This window comes from Peromyscus californicus, unplaced genomic scaffold (assembly GCF_007827085.1).
Source record: "Peromyscus californicus insignis strain IS unplaced genomic scaffold, ASM782708v3 Scaffold_20__1_contigs__length_68692818, whole genome shotgun sequence".
Classification (NCBI taxonomy): Eukaryota; Metazoa; Chordata; class Mammalia; order Rodentia; family Cricetidae; genus Peromyscus; species Peromyscus californicus.
This window is the reverse complement of record NW_026294503.1, coordinates 14,672,751-14,690,986: the sequence shown is the minus strand read 5'-3', so window position 1 is coordinate 14,690,986 and position 18,236 is coordinate 14,672,751. Positions and strand designations below refer to the sequence as shown.

At 35.2% G+C, this 18,236-nt stretch overlaps 1 protein-coding gene across 7 annotated transcripts in view; it reads left to right on the top strand.

Annotated features, from left to right (window-relative positions):
• Csmd3 (CUB and Sushi multiple domains 3) overlaps positions 1-18,236 on the top strand; it is a 1,145,339-nt gene that overhangs the window by 869,078 nt on the left and 258,025 nt on the right. For all 7 annotated transcript variants that reach the window (XM_052747788.1, XM_052747786.1, XM_052747792.1 and 4 more), the window contains 2 exons: positions 10,978-11,169; positions 18,032-18,170. In XM_052747788.1, the coding sequence (XP_052603748.1) occupies positions 10,978-11,169; positions 18,032-18,170 (331 nt within the window). The remainder of the gene's footprint in view (positions 1-10,977; positions 11,170-18,031; positions 18,171-18,236) is intronic.

Below are 18,236 nucleotides of genomic sequence, written 5' to 3'. Positions count from 1 at the left end.
ACAAGGGTCTTTAACCAAAAGCATAACAAGTGAAATTCATTTCACAGAACTTAGTTTAGAGCGAATTGAACTGAAATGTAGGCTGAATAGCAACTTTGCACTCTTTACCACGCCACCATCAGCAGCCAAAACTTCTCTTTCGTGATCTGTCCCTGCTTTGTAGATGCTGTCACTTTGCCTCTTGGTGTTATAATCCGCGAGGCACTTTTGCCTAATCAGAGCTACTTAAGCTGACACTGCCACCTCACGCTGTCTGAAGCGCTGCCCTGGCTTCTCAGCAGTCAGCCTCTATATCCCCCTGCTTAAATGTCTAATCTGCCTGTCCTGTTCCACTTCAGTTCTACCGGGAGGCATCATGCTGTCCTTTGCCCACAGAATAGTTGATTTTGACAGAGCATTTTCTCTGCTCCTCACTCTTTGACCTCTCCATTAAGAATCAGTACCTGCTGGGTAATACAAAACACCGAGGCTCATAACTTCTACTGTTGAAAATTCTCGAAGAAATGGATGGCTTCACTAGGGTGGGTGGAAGTCTGACAGGCTTAAAGGACTGCATGATACCACTGCCTTTGTTCTGAGCCTCATTACTGTTAGGTGCACTGGGTAACAGTCAACTAGCCACTCACTTCATTATCCCTCCATATTTTTCTCCACACTTCTGCCTGGCTGGCTGTCAGAAGCAAAAGCTGCCTATCACTTTACTGTTTAAAAGTATTTAATGCTTTGAGGTCAGGTTTAAACAGAATATTCTGGCATTAAATGTAAAACATCTCGACATTATGTACCTGTTAGAGTTTGCTTTCTGTTCTGGGATAAAACATTGACAAATTCCAACCCCTGTGTCATGTTCTGACCATGAAAAGATTGCAGATTACAGTACATCACTCAGGAAAATCAAGGTAAAAACTCAAGCAGGAACCTGGAGGCAGAAACTGAAGCAGAGACCTGGAGGAATGGCATTTGCTGGCTGCCTTCCCATGGCTTCCTCTGCTATCTTTCCTTACAGTACGGGCCTATGTGCCTAGGAAAGGTACTGCACACAGTGGGCAATGATTAAGATGACCCACCAACATGCATACATGTTGGTTTGATGGAGGCAATTCCTCAGCTGTGGTTCCCTCTTCCCATATGTAACAAGGTGACAGCCAACATTAGCCATCACAGTACCCAGGCAACCTATCACCATCATGCTTTCACTATTAATTTATATATTCTCGCCATCTATGGTACTCTGGAATGATAGTATATAGTCTCTTTACTATTCTTCTTTGCTGAAAACCCTCTTCCAAAGCTTTGGAAAACTTATGCTCATATTCAAAACTCTATAAATACTTAGTCATTTTCCAAATCCAGGTCAAACACATTTCTAGTTCTATATATAAACTTCTAAACAGAATTAGTCACTACACTTACCATGTGCTGATACTATGCGCAGGTTGTATTATAATTGTTATGTCCTGATTCGCTTATGATATTTGTAGATGTGCTTATCCTAGAATAGTGACTGATTCAGTGTTTGTCCTGTATTTTCCAGACTTAACAAAGTATCACCATCACATTGCAGTTTTAAAATCTATCTTGTAGTGTGTGATCTCTGTGTTGCAGTACTCAGAGGTGTTATAATGCAAGGTTAAAGCTGAAAGACAAATACTGATATCAGTATTTCCCAGTCTCTTTCAGATGCCAATTAATTCACACTTCCCTCCCAGGACAGCATGTAGGACATTTATAAATAAAATTACATATTTCCCAGATATGTACTCTATACACCATACTGATTATGGATGGTAATAGGAAAAATATTTGACACCATTGCCCTGACAGCCAGTGTTAGGACAGCCAGATGTGGCGTAGACTCTATTGTGGTTTGAAAGCTACACAATTCTAGGAAATGTTTTGCAGAATTTGTGGAATGTTTTTTCCTAAAGTATATCGAAGCAGAGGCTAATAGTTGAGTTGTATCCATAAATTAAAATGTGCTGTGAGTAAGTTTGTGATTTGTTTCACTTTGTGAATTAACAATGAGCTATTGCATCACAAAAGAGTCTTACTGTTTTGTGATATGTATTTTGGTAATAATGGGATTTATAAGGCATATATAATTTTTAGTATATACCAAATATAAACTTCTTAACAATACCAATATCTGTGAGGATGTGTGTAAGGAGAGTGAGTTCAGCTGAAGGGGCTACCATGAGAAGATCTGTCAGTGATGACCAATGCTATTCCACAAACCTATACCGACAAAGTTGAAATGAAGCTCCAAAGACAACAAGAATGGATTTCAAACAGTCTTGTTATTACCATTTATAAACCCAAGTATTTTTTTAAATCTAGGAAGATGGTATATGAAAAAAAACCACAATCCCACATAGCTCCATTTAAATAATGCTTTTAAATATATATTGACTAGCAAACATAAACCAATTATTTACTAATGCAATAAGGAATTAGTGTAAGGACTGGAGAGATGATCATTGGTTAAGAGCAATAGTTGTACTTTCAAAGGAACTGAGTTACATTCCCAGAACCCACAGGGTGGATCACAATCATCTGTAACTACATTTCCAAGGTAGCCTTCTTCTGACTTCCATGGGCAAACGTAATACCCTAAATTAACCAGTAAGGCCCACATGTCCAGGGACCTGGTAAGCTGGTACATATACATGCATGCAGGAAAAGCATAATGCATATAAAATAAAATAAATCTTAAATAAAATCAATTAGTGTGATATTGAATTATATATGCTCTAGAAATATTTAGCCCATGACTGCCTGGCTCTTTAACAGGATATCATGAAAGTGGGAATATGTAGAACAGCTTTTACTTCATTGCAGACCAGAAGTAAAGAATAAATATAAAAAGGCCAGGGCAAGGAATAGCCCCAAAGACATGCACTCAGCAACATGCTTTCCAAGCACAGCTCTGCCTCTGAAGTGTCCAGCATCTCCCCCAAGTCACACCACCTGCTGAGAACTCGATTATCAATATATGATCCTGAGAGAAAACCTTGATATTCAAATGATAACATTCCATCCTTATCTCCAAAAGTCTTTCACCATCTCATAATGCCAATTTCCAAAGGTACCCAAGTCTTAGCATTATACAGAAGTCCCACTTAAAATCCTCCTCTGAGACTGACAAAAACTTGTAGCTTTAAATTCCTATAAAACTTGATGGAGCCATTTTCCTGGCACCCTCTAATTCTCATTACTGTTTAGTTTCACCTTCCTTAAAGTCTTTGAACATGGGCAAAACATAGACAAATCTTTCCCAGGACATAGCATACATGGCCTCCACCCAGCTACTCACAACACCTCCATTCTTAGCGGAAACACTGAATTCAGTATTCTTAATGTCTACCCATTCTTGCCAATACTTCCTTTTCTTTAGCATTATATCGATAGTTATCAGGTCATACATTCTTGTAATTTTGTACATGTCCATGTTGATCACTTCTTCAAACATACTTTGGTAATTTGTATGTCTTTCTAAGTTGCGTGTCTTTTCAACTCAAGCCCATTTTTTTCTGCTTTTAGTTGATGTATAGTCTAAACTGGTGTCAAACTCAGTAACTTCCCACAAAATCCATTAAATATTAATATTCTACTTAAAATCTGACTTATATCATCATCTATAAGTTGTAACATAAACTTAGTTTCTCATACAGGCAAGGTAAAAAAGTCTCCAATATTTTGAGTAACAAAAAGTTACAGTATTGCATTAAGGAAAGAGACACTAACTATAAAATTTTGCATCTTAAAGAAATAAAGTGCCTTATTTTATTCAAAAAAAAAGTTACAGTATTGCTTGTAGTCTCGCTTTGATTCTGGTATCAATGGGATCGAGTCTGTATTATCTTCCATTGCTGTGTATCTTTTAACTGCAAGGATATTACTTGGTTCAATAATTATTTGCCGAAGTATATGAAAGTATATGAATTCATGAAGATGTTTATGTGTACTAGGAAGTATATTAAAACCCCAGCTTTGGGCTTGTTTTTCCATAATATGCATTAAACAGCTTTGATTCTCCCCTGTCCGTACCTTCACACATCTTAACCTAACTTATTGCATCATTCATGTATCCTTAGAACATATTGTGATTCTGAAAGAAGTCACATATCTGTATAGCTAGCAAACTATGGACTTTATAATTCTGCTGAATATCCTTTATAAAGCTGATGGATGGTGCATAAAGCAAATGCCCAACCAAGATAAACATTTTTCAGGGAACAATCTGCCTCTAGGTCTCTATCTGCATCATAATTATTTCCTGATTGATTATACTATGGATAGGATTTCTCTTCCTGGTTAAGGAGTCCATAAGGAGTCCATTTAGCCAACGCACCTTCATTATAGAGGACAAAGTATAAAGTGTATTGTCAATTTGTAGTCAGTACAAAAAAACATGGAAGACAGGAAGGAAGGTAAGGTGTTAAGGAGGCCAAATTTGATCTATGACCTTGTGGAAGTCACTTGAAGAATTGTGAATGTATATACTACAAAATTAAAATTTACACCAAATGCTTTTAAACTTTCATTCGAAGATCAACAGTTTCATAAAATTGTATATATAACTGTGACAATGGAACCATAGATTTTATCTAATCCTGGGAAAGACAGGTAAAATATGTCTATGCCAGCTTATCAAATAAGGGAGCAAAAATCTATAGAACAGAGACAAACTGATCAATATCCCTCTCTTCATGCAATACAGTCTACCTTCAGCATCTAATTGTGCTTCTTATTCAACTGCATGAAATGTAAAGTTGTGCATTTTAAAGGTCTTAAACAATTTTAGAACAAATCATCCAATACTTAAAGATAAATGACAGGCAAGAATCAAAAAGTGTTGTGAATGTGTTTATTCTTTGTTACCCCATGCATTTTCAAGATCTGAGCTGGGCATGGTGGTACATGCCTTTACCATGTCTCAGGAAAAGAAAAAAAGAAGAAAAAGAGAAGGGCATATCTGGAAATTTCCCAATAAAATTGCTTGTTAAAACATAGCTATAGCCGGGCGGTGGTGGCACACGCCTTTAATCCCAGCACTCGGGAGGCAGAGCCAGGCGGATCTCTGTGAGTTCGAGGCCAGCCTGGGCTACCAAGTGAGTTCCAGGAAAGGCGCAAAGCTACACAGAGAAACCCTGTCTTGAAAAACCAAAAAAAAAAAAAAAAAAAAAAACCAAAAACATAGCTATAAAATTATATTACTTTGCAAGTCTATTTATTCAAACTACAGGTAATGAGAAAGTTAAATGAAAAATGAAATAGATACTTGTTCTCAGCACAATAAACGATATTCCCCTTTGAAAGTAACTCTGGCCATAGGGAATTTATTTCTTTTTGTAATACCTAGAGAGAAAACCTCGTTTTATTAGAAACAAATGCACGTATACCAGGAAAATTTGCTGTTACTAAAACAACAGCAGAAAAGAGTCGGGCAGGTAGAGAAGCTAAGCTGATTAAGTATTTGCCTTAAAAGCACTAAGAGCCGGGCGGTGGTGGTGCACGCCTTTAATCCCAGCACTCGGGAGGCAGAGCCAGGCGGATCTCTGTGAGTTCGAGGCCAGCCTGGACTACCAAGTGAGTCCCAGGAAAGGCACAAAGCTACACAGAGAAACCCTGTCTCGAAAAACCAAAAAAAAAAAAAAAAAAAAAAAGCACTAAGAACTCAGTTTGATACCGGAATGCAAGTCAAAGTAGCATGTGGCATGTGCTTGTATTCCCAAGGCTGGGGAGAAAGTGATAAGTGGATCCCTGGAGCTCATTGTTGGCAAGATAGCCAACCTACTTGGTGAGTACCAATGAGAGATACTGACTCAAAATGGAAGTAGATGATACTTAAGGAATGACCCCTCCCCAGCTGTCTGGGTCTTTTCTGGCACAGGCCTGCACACCAACATGCAACGCACCTGCATATACACGTGCATTTGTCCAGACAAGAATATATACAAACATATACATAGAAACACAAAATTGTAAAGGTTTTTTGTCCATATACAATCTATTTCTTATATCAGGAATGTTCCTTTCTATTGTGAATTCATTTTGAATGAAATTGCTCTTCTTTAGTCATAACATTTTTTTTTTCAGAGCTGAGGACCGAACCCAGGGCCTTGTGCTTGCTAGGCAAGCGCTCTACCACTGAGCTAAATCACCAACCCTAGTCATAACATTTTAAAAGGAAACTTGCAATGACCTCAATAGAATAAAAATTTCACACAAATACTATTTTGAATTTTATTTACATTTTTATTTTTCAACTCAGAATATAGAAAATTTTTCATATATTGAAAATATGTTGGTCATTGTAAGGTGAGGAATTTATTGAATATTTTATGAAGAATTTAGACAGTTGTATAAAATATTCTACAGTCCAGGGTATTTCTGGTCGCTACACATATTAATATTAAAAAAGGACATACAAATGGCTTATTAGAATATAGCAGAACAAAAATGTGTTTCATAGTTAAATATAAAGAATATTAACTTAAGTAATTCAGAACAAAAATAGAAATAGCATGTTAATTCATTGTGAGTCAATATACTATTTTCTGGTAACACTTTTATAGTTTTGTATGTAAGAAAGATAATAAAAAGCTTATTTGTATGAAACTCGTATTCTATATAAGCTTTCTACATATTATGCTAACTTGCAGAGGTGCCCAATGAGAAGTTCCAAGACATAATCAAAATTTATATAATGACAACAGAAGTGAAAACCACATTTTAAAATTTTAGAGTTGTGTGCTCCAATATAGAGAAAAATTAGTATTAAATAAAAGCTACCAGTTCTTAAATAATGTAGTTAATTCCTAAATAAAGTCACAATATTAAATAATTGTTCATAATAATACTAATTATGTGACATTTTCCCACTCTTAAATGCCTAGCAGAAATAACATAACTCCTGGAATGGTTGGTTTTTTCCATTGGTTGTTTCTGTTAATTCAGAGGAAAAGAATGGTTGGTGCTAAAATGATTATAATTTTTCCTACTCACAAACACAGAGGGTAACCAGTATGAATCCAAACTTTAAATAACTGAAGAAAATAAAACAATAGCATTCCTACAAAGTAATTATTTCTGTGGGTATTTAACTAATTGCTTTTAGAACTCCAGTAATTTCAAGTGGGGAAAAGAGTTCTTTGGTCTTTCATTAAAACCCCCTCGTACTCCACTGTGTTTTAAAACCTTACTCCTAATTTGTTTATTAACTAAGAGAAAATGGCACAGTAGGGATTTACCACCCCTTTCCTTTCAAGTCAATTAGACCTCCAGGAAAATGTATATTCTCACATAAGTCTCAGCCTAATGTGAAAGCTCTCTTATTTAGATAATTTGTCTCATTTTAATCATTAAACTTAGAAAATTTGATAAGAAATACATATTTTACCCTCATGTTTACCTATGACCAGATGATTCTAGCTATTGCTTTTCAGTGTTTCTATCTGGTTATGTATATGCAAATACATATGTATGAGTATAAATATAAAATGTATTTATATATCATATACTGTTATACATACTAGAATATCTATCATAAGCTTAACAAATTTTGTGGGTGTAGAATTAACATAGTAAGCCCCACCCAAAAAACCAAAACTCTAAAGTTTCCTGTTAATACTCATTCTTTTATTTTTCTTTTGAAGTCTGTTGCATATTTTTCATGATACCACCCCTTCCAAGGAAAACATCCTAAGTGTAGATGTTGAATGTATGTGTCAAACATTCTTCTATAGTTATGTATATCAAACTCATATCTTACTTCCCTTTTCTTAATATTCTCATGTAGGGGTTCCCTTGTTAGTCTAATAAGGAAATAATCTCTCCAGAAATAACTGGCATGAGCTAGAGTTAATATTTTAAGACTGGGTTTTAACTATTCCAAAATTTTCTAATTACAGATATAATATCTCTTCTGAAAATGTGCTAAGGTTTATTATTCTATGAATTGGGAAGGGAGGTGTTTGAGTTTCTGGGACAGTGACAGTTAAAAGAGAACACTCTGGTGTGTTATTTGTGCTTTGAATTATGAAAGTAGACCAACAGGGGTTTAAGCTGTGCTATGCATCTTCAGTTCTGGTAAATTTAAGACAGCTTTTTTAATAGACCTAAGCTTATCTCTAAATTGAGAACATGGTAGCAGTTGGTTCACAGAGATCTTTTTTTTTTAATTTGAGGATTAAGGGAATTGTATATACAAGGTCGCTGGCCATTCCTCAGAAATGCTACTTTATCAGTAAAATTAATGAATATCTATGAGACTTTAGTATTCAACTATATTACTAGGAGACTAGTTCTAGAAGGCTATCCAGATTTTTGTACTATTATCAGGGATTGGTAAAATGTTACTTGAAATCTTCATTTTGCAATTCTGAAAAAAAGGCATATCAAATTAGAAGGTAACATTTTTCATTTCTAAAATTAGATATTTAAAATTATTACTTTAAAAATATGAACACGAAAATTTGTATGGTTGTAGATTGCACATTCATTTTGCTGGTGTTGCTGCTTATCTGGGGGGTGTCAAATTTAATATCATGCTGTCATTTTCAGTTTCTTACTTGTGAACCTTGTCTTGATTCCTACACAACTAAAGTCAATACGCTGCAACACAATGTGGGCTTAAGTATTTCATTTACATATACACATACTAGACAGAAGATGTGGAGCAGCAAGCTTGATAGATGATTACATTGAGCAGTCTCTTGAGAGGTAACTTGTCTGACAATCCATTATTCAGCTAATTAGTAGACCTGCATATCCAACTACTTACATGCCTATGTATTCACAAACTTGTCTATTAAAGACAGGAAATAAAATTCATCAGTGGTACTAGTACTAACAAAACTTGATGTCTGTACAATTTGTGCATCTGACATACTTAACCTGATTCTACCAGATAACATGTTGCAGATATATAGTACAAATCACCACCTGAATTCTGACATTGGTGTAATTCACCCACCTTATTTAGATTTTAACAGTTCCACAAGCACACATGCATTACACGTGTAGTAATTTTATGGTTATAGATTTCTGTGACAACCACCATAGTCAAGACTTAGAACACTTCCATTACAAGGAGCCATATAGTAATCACAACCAATTACCTTTGAACACTTCTTCATGCATTCTAATGCTGTCAACTAATTATCTACTTTCACAAATTAGTTTCCTTAAAAATGATATATAACACAACCAAATGATGTATAATCCTGGTATTAAATTTTAACGTGACAAGTTCTGTGACATGCAAACTATGTGTGTGGATTTAAGCCTTGTTGATGCTGAGCATCATATCATATTACTGATTTACTGCAGTTTAACCACCTGCAGGGATAAATGCTTACGTGTACAGCTTCTGGGTTATAAAGCAAGTCTATGATACGTTCTACAAAAAACTGCAACAATACTTCATGGAGGGTCTGTTTCTAGTTTTATTTCTGTTGCTATTATAAAATAGTGAAACAAAAACAACTTAGAATGGAAAATGATTACTTTAGCTCACAATTCCAGACTATAGTCCATCATTATGGGGAAGGCAAAGTGACTGGAAAGAAGTTACGTCACATCCATGATGCTAGCGTGTTTTCTTGCTTATGCTCAGCTGGATTTTTAAATCTATACAGTTCAAGACCCCCTGCTGAGGGAATGGTATAACCCACTGTGGGTTGTACACCCACCCCTCACCCAAACCTGGGTATAGGCCAACCGCAGTCACTCACTGAGGGTAATTCTAGGGTGTGTTAACTTGACAAAGCTAAGTATCGCAATGCAGTAGCATCCTTCAGCTCTCCCAGCAATGTGTGATGGCAATGGTGCAGTTTTTCCTAAAATTTTGTCAGCGTTTAGTGTACTCACACATGCCATTCATTTTATTTAATGTTAGCAAGTTTAATATGGTATCATAAAGGCTTGCTGTGATTTTGAATTTCGTTTTGTAAGTTAATGATATGGAATATATTTTCGCATAACATCTGATGTTCTTTGAAAAAAATCTTTTTATCCATCTTTCAATTTGATTGTTAATTTGAGTTGAGGAAGTGTTGTTCTGTCTGTGTAGATGTAACCAACCATCTTATTAAATGAGGAGGTGATAGTCTGTCCTCTCTCTCTCTCTCTCTCTCTCTCTCTCTCTCTCTCTCTCTCTCTCTCTCTCTCTCTCTCTCCCCCTCGCTCTCTCTTGCTCTCTTGTCCACACTCTGATGTAAACTGGATATCTCCCAAACATTAGCAGTGTTCTCTTGAATCCTTCACAGTGACTTTAACATAATGGAATGATTGGTTTTAAATGTCAACATGCCACAGCCTAGAGTATCTTGAAAAGATAGTCTCAGCTGAGGAATTTTCTAGATCAGGTTCACTTGTAAGCATATTTATCTTGTCTTCTTCATCGCCTCAATTGAGTTGAAATGAACAACTCACCATGAATGTGGACAGCATCATTTCATGGGCTGGACACTGACCCACCTGTGTGAGAGTAGAAACTAGGTGACAGCAAGAACATAAGGACATGTTCATTTTTTCTTTTCCCTTGAGTCTGGGTGCGATGTGACTAGTTCCTCGAATTCTTAAAATGAAGTGCTGCTTCCCATAATTGTTAGCCAAATAACCACTCTTTCCTTGTGCTTTTTGTTTGCTTATTTGCTTGTTTGTTTGTTGGTAAAGGTATTTGTCACACAAAAGAAATAGCTATAACATAGGATGTGGAAATTTATTAGGATGTCTAGTATTTAGTGACTCAGATACTCTGCTACTTCTTAGAAAATGCTCACACATAGATTTTTTTGAAGAAATACAAAATCATTTCATAGGTATTTTAAAGTTAATTCAAGCATTTTTTGCAAGTCAGTTCCTATGAACACATAAACATGAGGGAAGTTGTAAAGGTTTAGTCCTACAGTTTGGAACTGTGAAACTGCTTCTGATAATATAAAAACTAAATGCCTTCCTGCCTTTTGATAGGTTCAGTCGCCACTGCCTGTCGTGATCCAGGAGTCCCCATGAATGGCACTCGGAATGGGGATGGACGAGAACCTGGAGACACGGTTGTCTTTCAGTGTGACCCTGGCTATGAGCTTCAGGGACAGGAAAGAATAACCTGCATTCAGGTAGAAAATCGGTACTTCTGGCAGCCCAGCCCACCAGTCTGTATAGGTATGATTAAAGAATAATTAAAAATTTATAAAATAGAATGCAATGATTAAAAGCTGGTGTTGATATTCTTAAACACTATATTCCAGAAAAAATGGTACATGAGAGTCTGAGATTTCAGAGGAGCATCCACAAACCACAAAATGTACAAAATTAAAAATGGTAAATACTCATTTCTATAGTTAAGAGGCGATAACTTTAGTATATTCTGAACAGCTCAAAACTTATAAAAGTTTATTAATCAGATATCCTGAAATATTTTCTCAGCCTTTATTCATTGGATAAAGCTGTTATCTTTTGCTTTACAATGTAGAGGCACCGAGAATCTACATTTAGAATAAGCTGGGTTGATTTACTCCCAACATACTTACTTACTTCTAAGAAACTTGTATCAGCAGCTTTTTTGAGAAATTCAAAAGGCTAGTTTTCCATTCAAGTTGGGAATATCAAAAGAGCACCAAGCATTGTTTTGAAGATCTGAGGAGTGTCCAGACCTTGTCTTATGCGTTCACTTGCCTGACTTTTGTCCCCATGCTTGTTCTCAAATCTCCAAGTCACACTCTCTAGAGATTCAAGATACAGACCTTTTGAGACTAGAATGGAAAAAAAAATCAAGCTTAGGGAAATGGCCATTATTTCAATACAAACATTAAGAAAATCTTAAATTTAATTAAATGATTTAACATTAAGCTGTTCTGTTCAAGTATCAATGTGTCATCCTCAATTTATTTACAATTTATTTTCACTAAGCCACACTTACGGTTATACTCAAAATTTTTATTCATTTATATATGCACAATTTCATTGCACCATAAGCAGCTTCAAGGGACATTCTGCATCTTGATCATTTAATATTGCATTCAAAATATTTGATAAATGCAGATTTAGCATGTTTTAAATGAGAAGCCTTATTTTGGTTCATTTATACTCAGCTTATAAGTACATTTTCAATATAACTTCATAGTTTCTTTTGGAATATCATGTGGAATTAGAAAATGTGTTTTCAGTACTTCAGTAAGTAATAAACAAACTCAATTAATTCCTCCACGTTGTAATCACATAAAAGTTACAAAGTCGAATTCATTAGTTACTTGATCTCTCCCATCCACTGGGAATTTACAATAAAATAAAAAAAATTACCAATTCTTACCAACCTATTTCTCAATGAAATGAAAGCTAAAAAATGTGTTTTTTACAACACATTTTCTGTATTTTGTAGATAGGCCTTTAAAGCATAAAATTAACTAACATTCAAAGGCCTAATCCTTGCTGGAGGCAAAATGGTAGTTCTAGGTCTCTTCTGTAGATAATGTGGCAGATAATGAGGAACCAAGAGTATGAAAGAGACTTAAAATCTAAAACAAAATAATCACATAGCTTGTAATAGTTCAGATTTTGATACATTTGTTTTTATAGTTAATCTACTATAGCTCTGTTGTTCTATTGGTCTTTATGCACTACTGCAAATTTTAAATTATCAAAAGTCAACTAATTTATATTTATAAAATCTGTATCAATAAAACCAGGTAATAGAAGCAACTTCTGAAACTTTTCTAAGTAAAAGAGGCTAAAACATATGAAGTATATTTGCTTAAGGTATGAATATTCTGTTCACTACTTGGTTAGCATACGAGGTTATAATTAAATGGAAACTCCATATTCTAACTAATTGAAAATTTACTGCATGTCATAAAGAGAATCTCTATATAAAACAAGCCCACCAATACTCAAGAAGAGAAGGGAGAAGGGTTCACAATCCCCCACAACTAATCATGGAACTGTTGACTGTTATGGCTTCTCATGGATGGAGAATTACTCTAAGTGGATTTTTCCAGGGAATGGCTCCACACCAATAAGTAGTACAATTTTGACTCCATGTTTTATTTTTTCATTTTTTTTTAAAGAAGACTTAAAGTTGGAAGGGCATGGGGACTTGAGAGTCACTCTGGGAGGAATTAATGTGAAGAATGAAGGAAAATTTTGATCAAAATACATTTCTACATGATATTCTCAAAGATTTAATAAATGTGTATTTTATAGAAAAAATGATGAAATTCCATGAAAATTACTGCAGATTGTCTGGCTTTGTGTGGTTATTAGGCCAGGAAATCACTTAATAGGATTACCAGGGCTATAACATTATATTAACAGTATTTTTTATGCAGAATCCTAAAATAATGGGGAGAAATCTACTGAACATAAAGAAAAAACACAGCTCAAACTTCAATAAGTGTAAAGAGTTCTGAGAAAGACTCTTATAAAATTCCATTAATAACCTACAATATGCCCTATCTAACAGGGCCTGATACTAAGGGAGAATGTTGAGCACTAAATCTTACTTATACGGAGCAGGGTGTGGAACATTTTTGTATGGATTATGGAACTGAGCATTATTTTCTTGGAAGGATAAGATAGCTTGAGGAGAAGATATGCATTAGAAGTTCTCTGAGGAAGAAAATAACTTATAAAAGAGAATCTGAAAAATTGCTAAGGCTGCAGAAAGCTTGACCTCTGCAACTGATAAGAAAGAACTCCATGATTGGAAATACTATGCCAAAGATTAAACCCTGAACTTTTTAGAAACTCCATAAGTGTGTCTCAGACCTTAGAGAATAAAGCATTTTACTTGCATGTGAAAAGAAAAAAAATCAGCCTCATAGCAAGTACCAAACAGAAGGACGCCATCTTTAGAGAGTTAATAGAATTCATTCCAACAAAATTGACAGTGTGAAGATTACTTTGACATTGCCCGAGGGAAAGTAGCGGCACTCAATATAAAGGTAAATAACAAAGCCATTAGTGTGGGTGGGTTGCTGAAAAAGACAGTACACGAATAAAATGGAATTGGTAAAAAAATTAAGAAGATCGTAAAATAGATCCATAGCTGCTGCCCCTGCAACCGTCTCACAGAAAATACACTCAGAACAAATGGGGCGTGTCAGGATTCCAAAGAAGCCAACTGAAATTTCATTCATGAATGCCTTTGATTTTAATTTGGGTGCTTTATGATTAGATATGTAATGGATTTCTAACTAGTATTCAAAGTTGAAGATATTTTAGAATAATTTTATGTATTTATTGGCAAACTAGGATTTAGAAATGTCAGAAAGTTTTACTCTCTTGTTGGCTCTGTTAGATTTTCAAAACTGCCATAGCTATGAAATACATAAGGAAAAGGTTGATAATGTAAGTAATGCTCCTAAAGGCTGTGATAATTTTAAATCATAAGTGAAACTACATAAATACACATGTGATAAACATTTTAAAAAGAAGGAATTACATGAACTGAAAATACATGTAATTATAAGAATTTTCAACTCCAGCGTTATGGCCCAGTAGGTTAAGGTACTTGCTGCCAATCGTGACCTCCTGAGCTTAATCCCCAGGACTCACATGATAGAGAAAAAGAAAACAACTCCTGGGAGTTGTCCTCTGACCTCTTCTTATTTTGATACAAAAACACAAAATTAATGAATCACTGTAACTTTAAGAAGGAATTTTTGTGTTGTTTTGAATATAATTTATACATCCGAAGTGATGGTAGATGATATTCCAAAGGTTATAGAGGTCAGGTGAGACAGATGCCCTACAACTGGGGCATTGTCTTTTAAGTTTTACAGCACTACTGCAAACTTTTTACATTCCTGTGCTATGATTAGATAATCTCACTCAAAAGATAACTGGTAGAAACCAAAGTCAGTTATTTCCATAATTCCAAAGAAAGATATGAGTTAGAGCTAGATTCTTGATACATCTTGATGAAATGGATACAAAGATTCAGTGAAGAATGTTAGGCTCCATTCCTGGACATCCACATGTTGGCAATGTTAATCAAGTAACTTAACAACAAAGGAAAGAGACATTTTGACATGAGTATTATGTAATTTTGATATGATTCATATATACTATACTAGGTAGTGATAGCTGCAAAGGCTTTTGTGATTTGTAATTCCACAGAGATTATCATCAGAAAGTGATAGAAAAAGGAGTTTCCCATTAATAAAAGCAAAATATAAAGCCATGACTTAAACATATTCAACACAGAAGACTATAACACAATATAATAGACTAGGTAAAAATTGCTGAATAAGGGACTCGGGAGGCTACCTAGGCTACAAAATAAAATGGAAAATTTCATGATGGAACTGAAGTCTAGGAAAACTCACTAGAAGAAATTGGACCATAAATCCTAGAAACTAGCCCAGCAAATAAGTTGAAGTCAACAAGTTAAAAGGACTGATTATGAAGAAAAAGAAAAATACAGTAGTCCCTAGTACACTAGTACACGTAAAAGACATTCACATTGAGCTGACAATAGATTGCCTTGGAGCTGAAGAGGTTTGTAGACATAGAAAATTTGAGGAGACAGTTACAGAAAGCAAAAACCAGATTAAAGTCATCTGGATCTCTAGGTACAAAAGGTGATTATATCTCTCTAACTCAATTTGAAATAGAGTACTAAAACTTAAGAGCACTTGTCTACTGATTTATACTTGGGCACACTTTTTGGCTGTTACAAGTAAATACAACTTACAGTTACAAAACAATAAAATTAGACTTTCTTTGCCAATTGAATTTAGTAAGCATGGACATTTTATTTTAAAAGTCTTGTTACATATATGTAGTCATGGGGCAGGGATCACTGGAATATGTTGACGGAGACTATTGTAACAGGGTGAACACTGTTTTCCAAGCCTCACATGTATTGCAAGAGTGAACACTGAAGAAGTACTCTTTCACTGAGAATATTCACTAGAAAGGGGAGGAAAAAGGAAGAACATGTTTTAAGTGTGGTGTGATTGGATAGTTCAGAGCACATTGTACTCCGAATTCTGGTTTCTGTTCAGAATGTGGTGTATGCTGGAATAAAGCTGATGATGGGTCAAAAGTTCAGAGGCCTAAATTTAAAAGGGAAGCTTAACCAAAGTTTGGTTGCCTAGACTTTTATTCAGACTGTTAAAGGGAACAGTGCCTGCTTTTGGTTTAGTCATACTAAACAAAAGGTAGGTAGGTTTGGGGAATTGTCTACGTCATACATGAGTCTAAGTTAAGTTTTATGGGAAAGTATGATTTGTTATAATAATTACTTTTCTTGAACAACAAAAATGGATATGGAGACTGCTTAAGCATCAGGTAAATTAGACTTCTCAGGTCAAAGCAATGGCAGGGGTTGGGGGTGGAGAAAATGCCTCTATGGAGTTACACTTTGTTATTGGAAAAGAAGACTTCAATGGAAGCTGTGACTTAAGCAAAGGTTCTTGAGTAGAGGCGGATTCATATCAGGCTGAGAGTGTTTCCCTTTTCAGGAGGATACTTTATTCCCAGATTCAGCAGACACTTGAGTTTGAAGTAAGAAAGGGGCAGAGTGTCAAGACATTCCATCTATTCATTTACTATCATGTACCCAGATGCTAGAAAAATACACAAGGGAACAGTGTGGATATATTATGACTGAGAATATACATGTTCCAAATAGCTAGGAGCTGAGGTTGCTCTTTATATACAAGGGTACTGGCATGGAGTAGCACAGTGATGGATATGAAAAATTATTGACTTCTATTGATTTTTGCCTAGCTAGATGAAATTTTCTTTTCTTCCAAACTCAACTTTTGCTGCCAAAAGAATCTGTTTGCCTTATGGCTAAATTCTAAACATTATCTATTTTTAGGAAAACAACAATTTTAAAAGTCAGACAAGGCCGGGCGGTGGTGGCGCACGCCTTTAATCCCAGCACTTGGGAGGCAGAGCCAGGCGGATCTCTGTGAGTTCGAGGCCAGCCTGGGCTACCAAGTGAGTCCCAGGAAAGGCGCAAAGCTACACAGAGAAACCCTGTCTCGAAAAACCAAAAAAAAAAAAAAAAAAAAAAAAAAAAAAAAAAAAAAAAAAAAAAAGTCAGACAAGAATGTTGATTATGTAGAAAAAATTCATGAGAACACACACACACACACACACACACACACACACACACACACACACATATATATATATATATATATATATATATATATATATATATATATATATCCACTCTACCACTAGGGACATATTACTTTTTTAATATAATCATATATCTTAAAGAACCTCTGAATCTAACTGGAAAATATTTGTGACTCTCCACTGATGAATCAGACATGTCTAGGGCAGAAATAGAATTTGTAGTGATTGCCAGTTTTTATCAATCAAGTAACTAGGTTTTAGGAAAAGACTTAGAGTCACAGGAAGATTGTTGAAAAGCAATCTCTGTTCTTAGATTATCACTTGTTTTGATTCTTAATTATTATTAAAGCCTCTTCTACAAATATAAAAATGATGTAAAGGAAAACATCATAATCCTATCCATTGATTATCATTGTTACTCTTTTAAGAAAAGATATTGCTGTATAAATCAAGCTGGATTGGATTCACAATCTTCCTACCTCAGCCTTCCACATACTGGCTTTGAAGGCATTTATTATTTGAGATTTTGTTTTACTTTGCCTCCAAATTTTTTAGTAATTTTCAGATTTCTTTTCTAGTAATCATAGAGAAACCATTTTTAAATTCCTCTTGTGATGTTTTACAGTTTGCTTGACACAAAATAGTAACACATGACTTTTTTTAGGATGTTTTAGAAGCCAGTAAAGCAATTAAAGTCAATGTATCAGTATGTATGCATACGTGTGCATGTGTGTGTGCATGCATGTGTTCTGTGTTCAATATTTCAATGGTTTCCTTGAAAGACATGCAGTATCCCAGCATCCCATGCTGTAAAAATGAAGTGTGTGCAGAGTTTCACATACCCTCAAAGAAATGTCTTCACAAATCTAGACAGCTAATGGATCTTATTAATCTCTTAAGGTATTTTGTTTGCTTGTTTAAATTAAAGCACCTTGTGGAGGCAATTTAACAGGATCTTCAGGCTTTATCCTTTCGCCAAACTTCCCTCATCCGTATCCGCATAGCAGGGACTGTGACTGGACGATCAGCGTCAATGCCGACTACGTTATCTCCTTGGCATTTATCAGGTGAGTTCTTACACCTCTCCATGTATAAAATCTTCTGTGGCTAGTTTGCTGTGGCATTTGTACTAG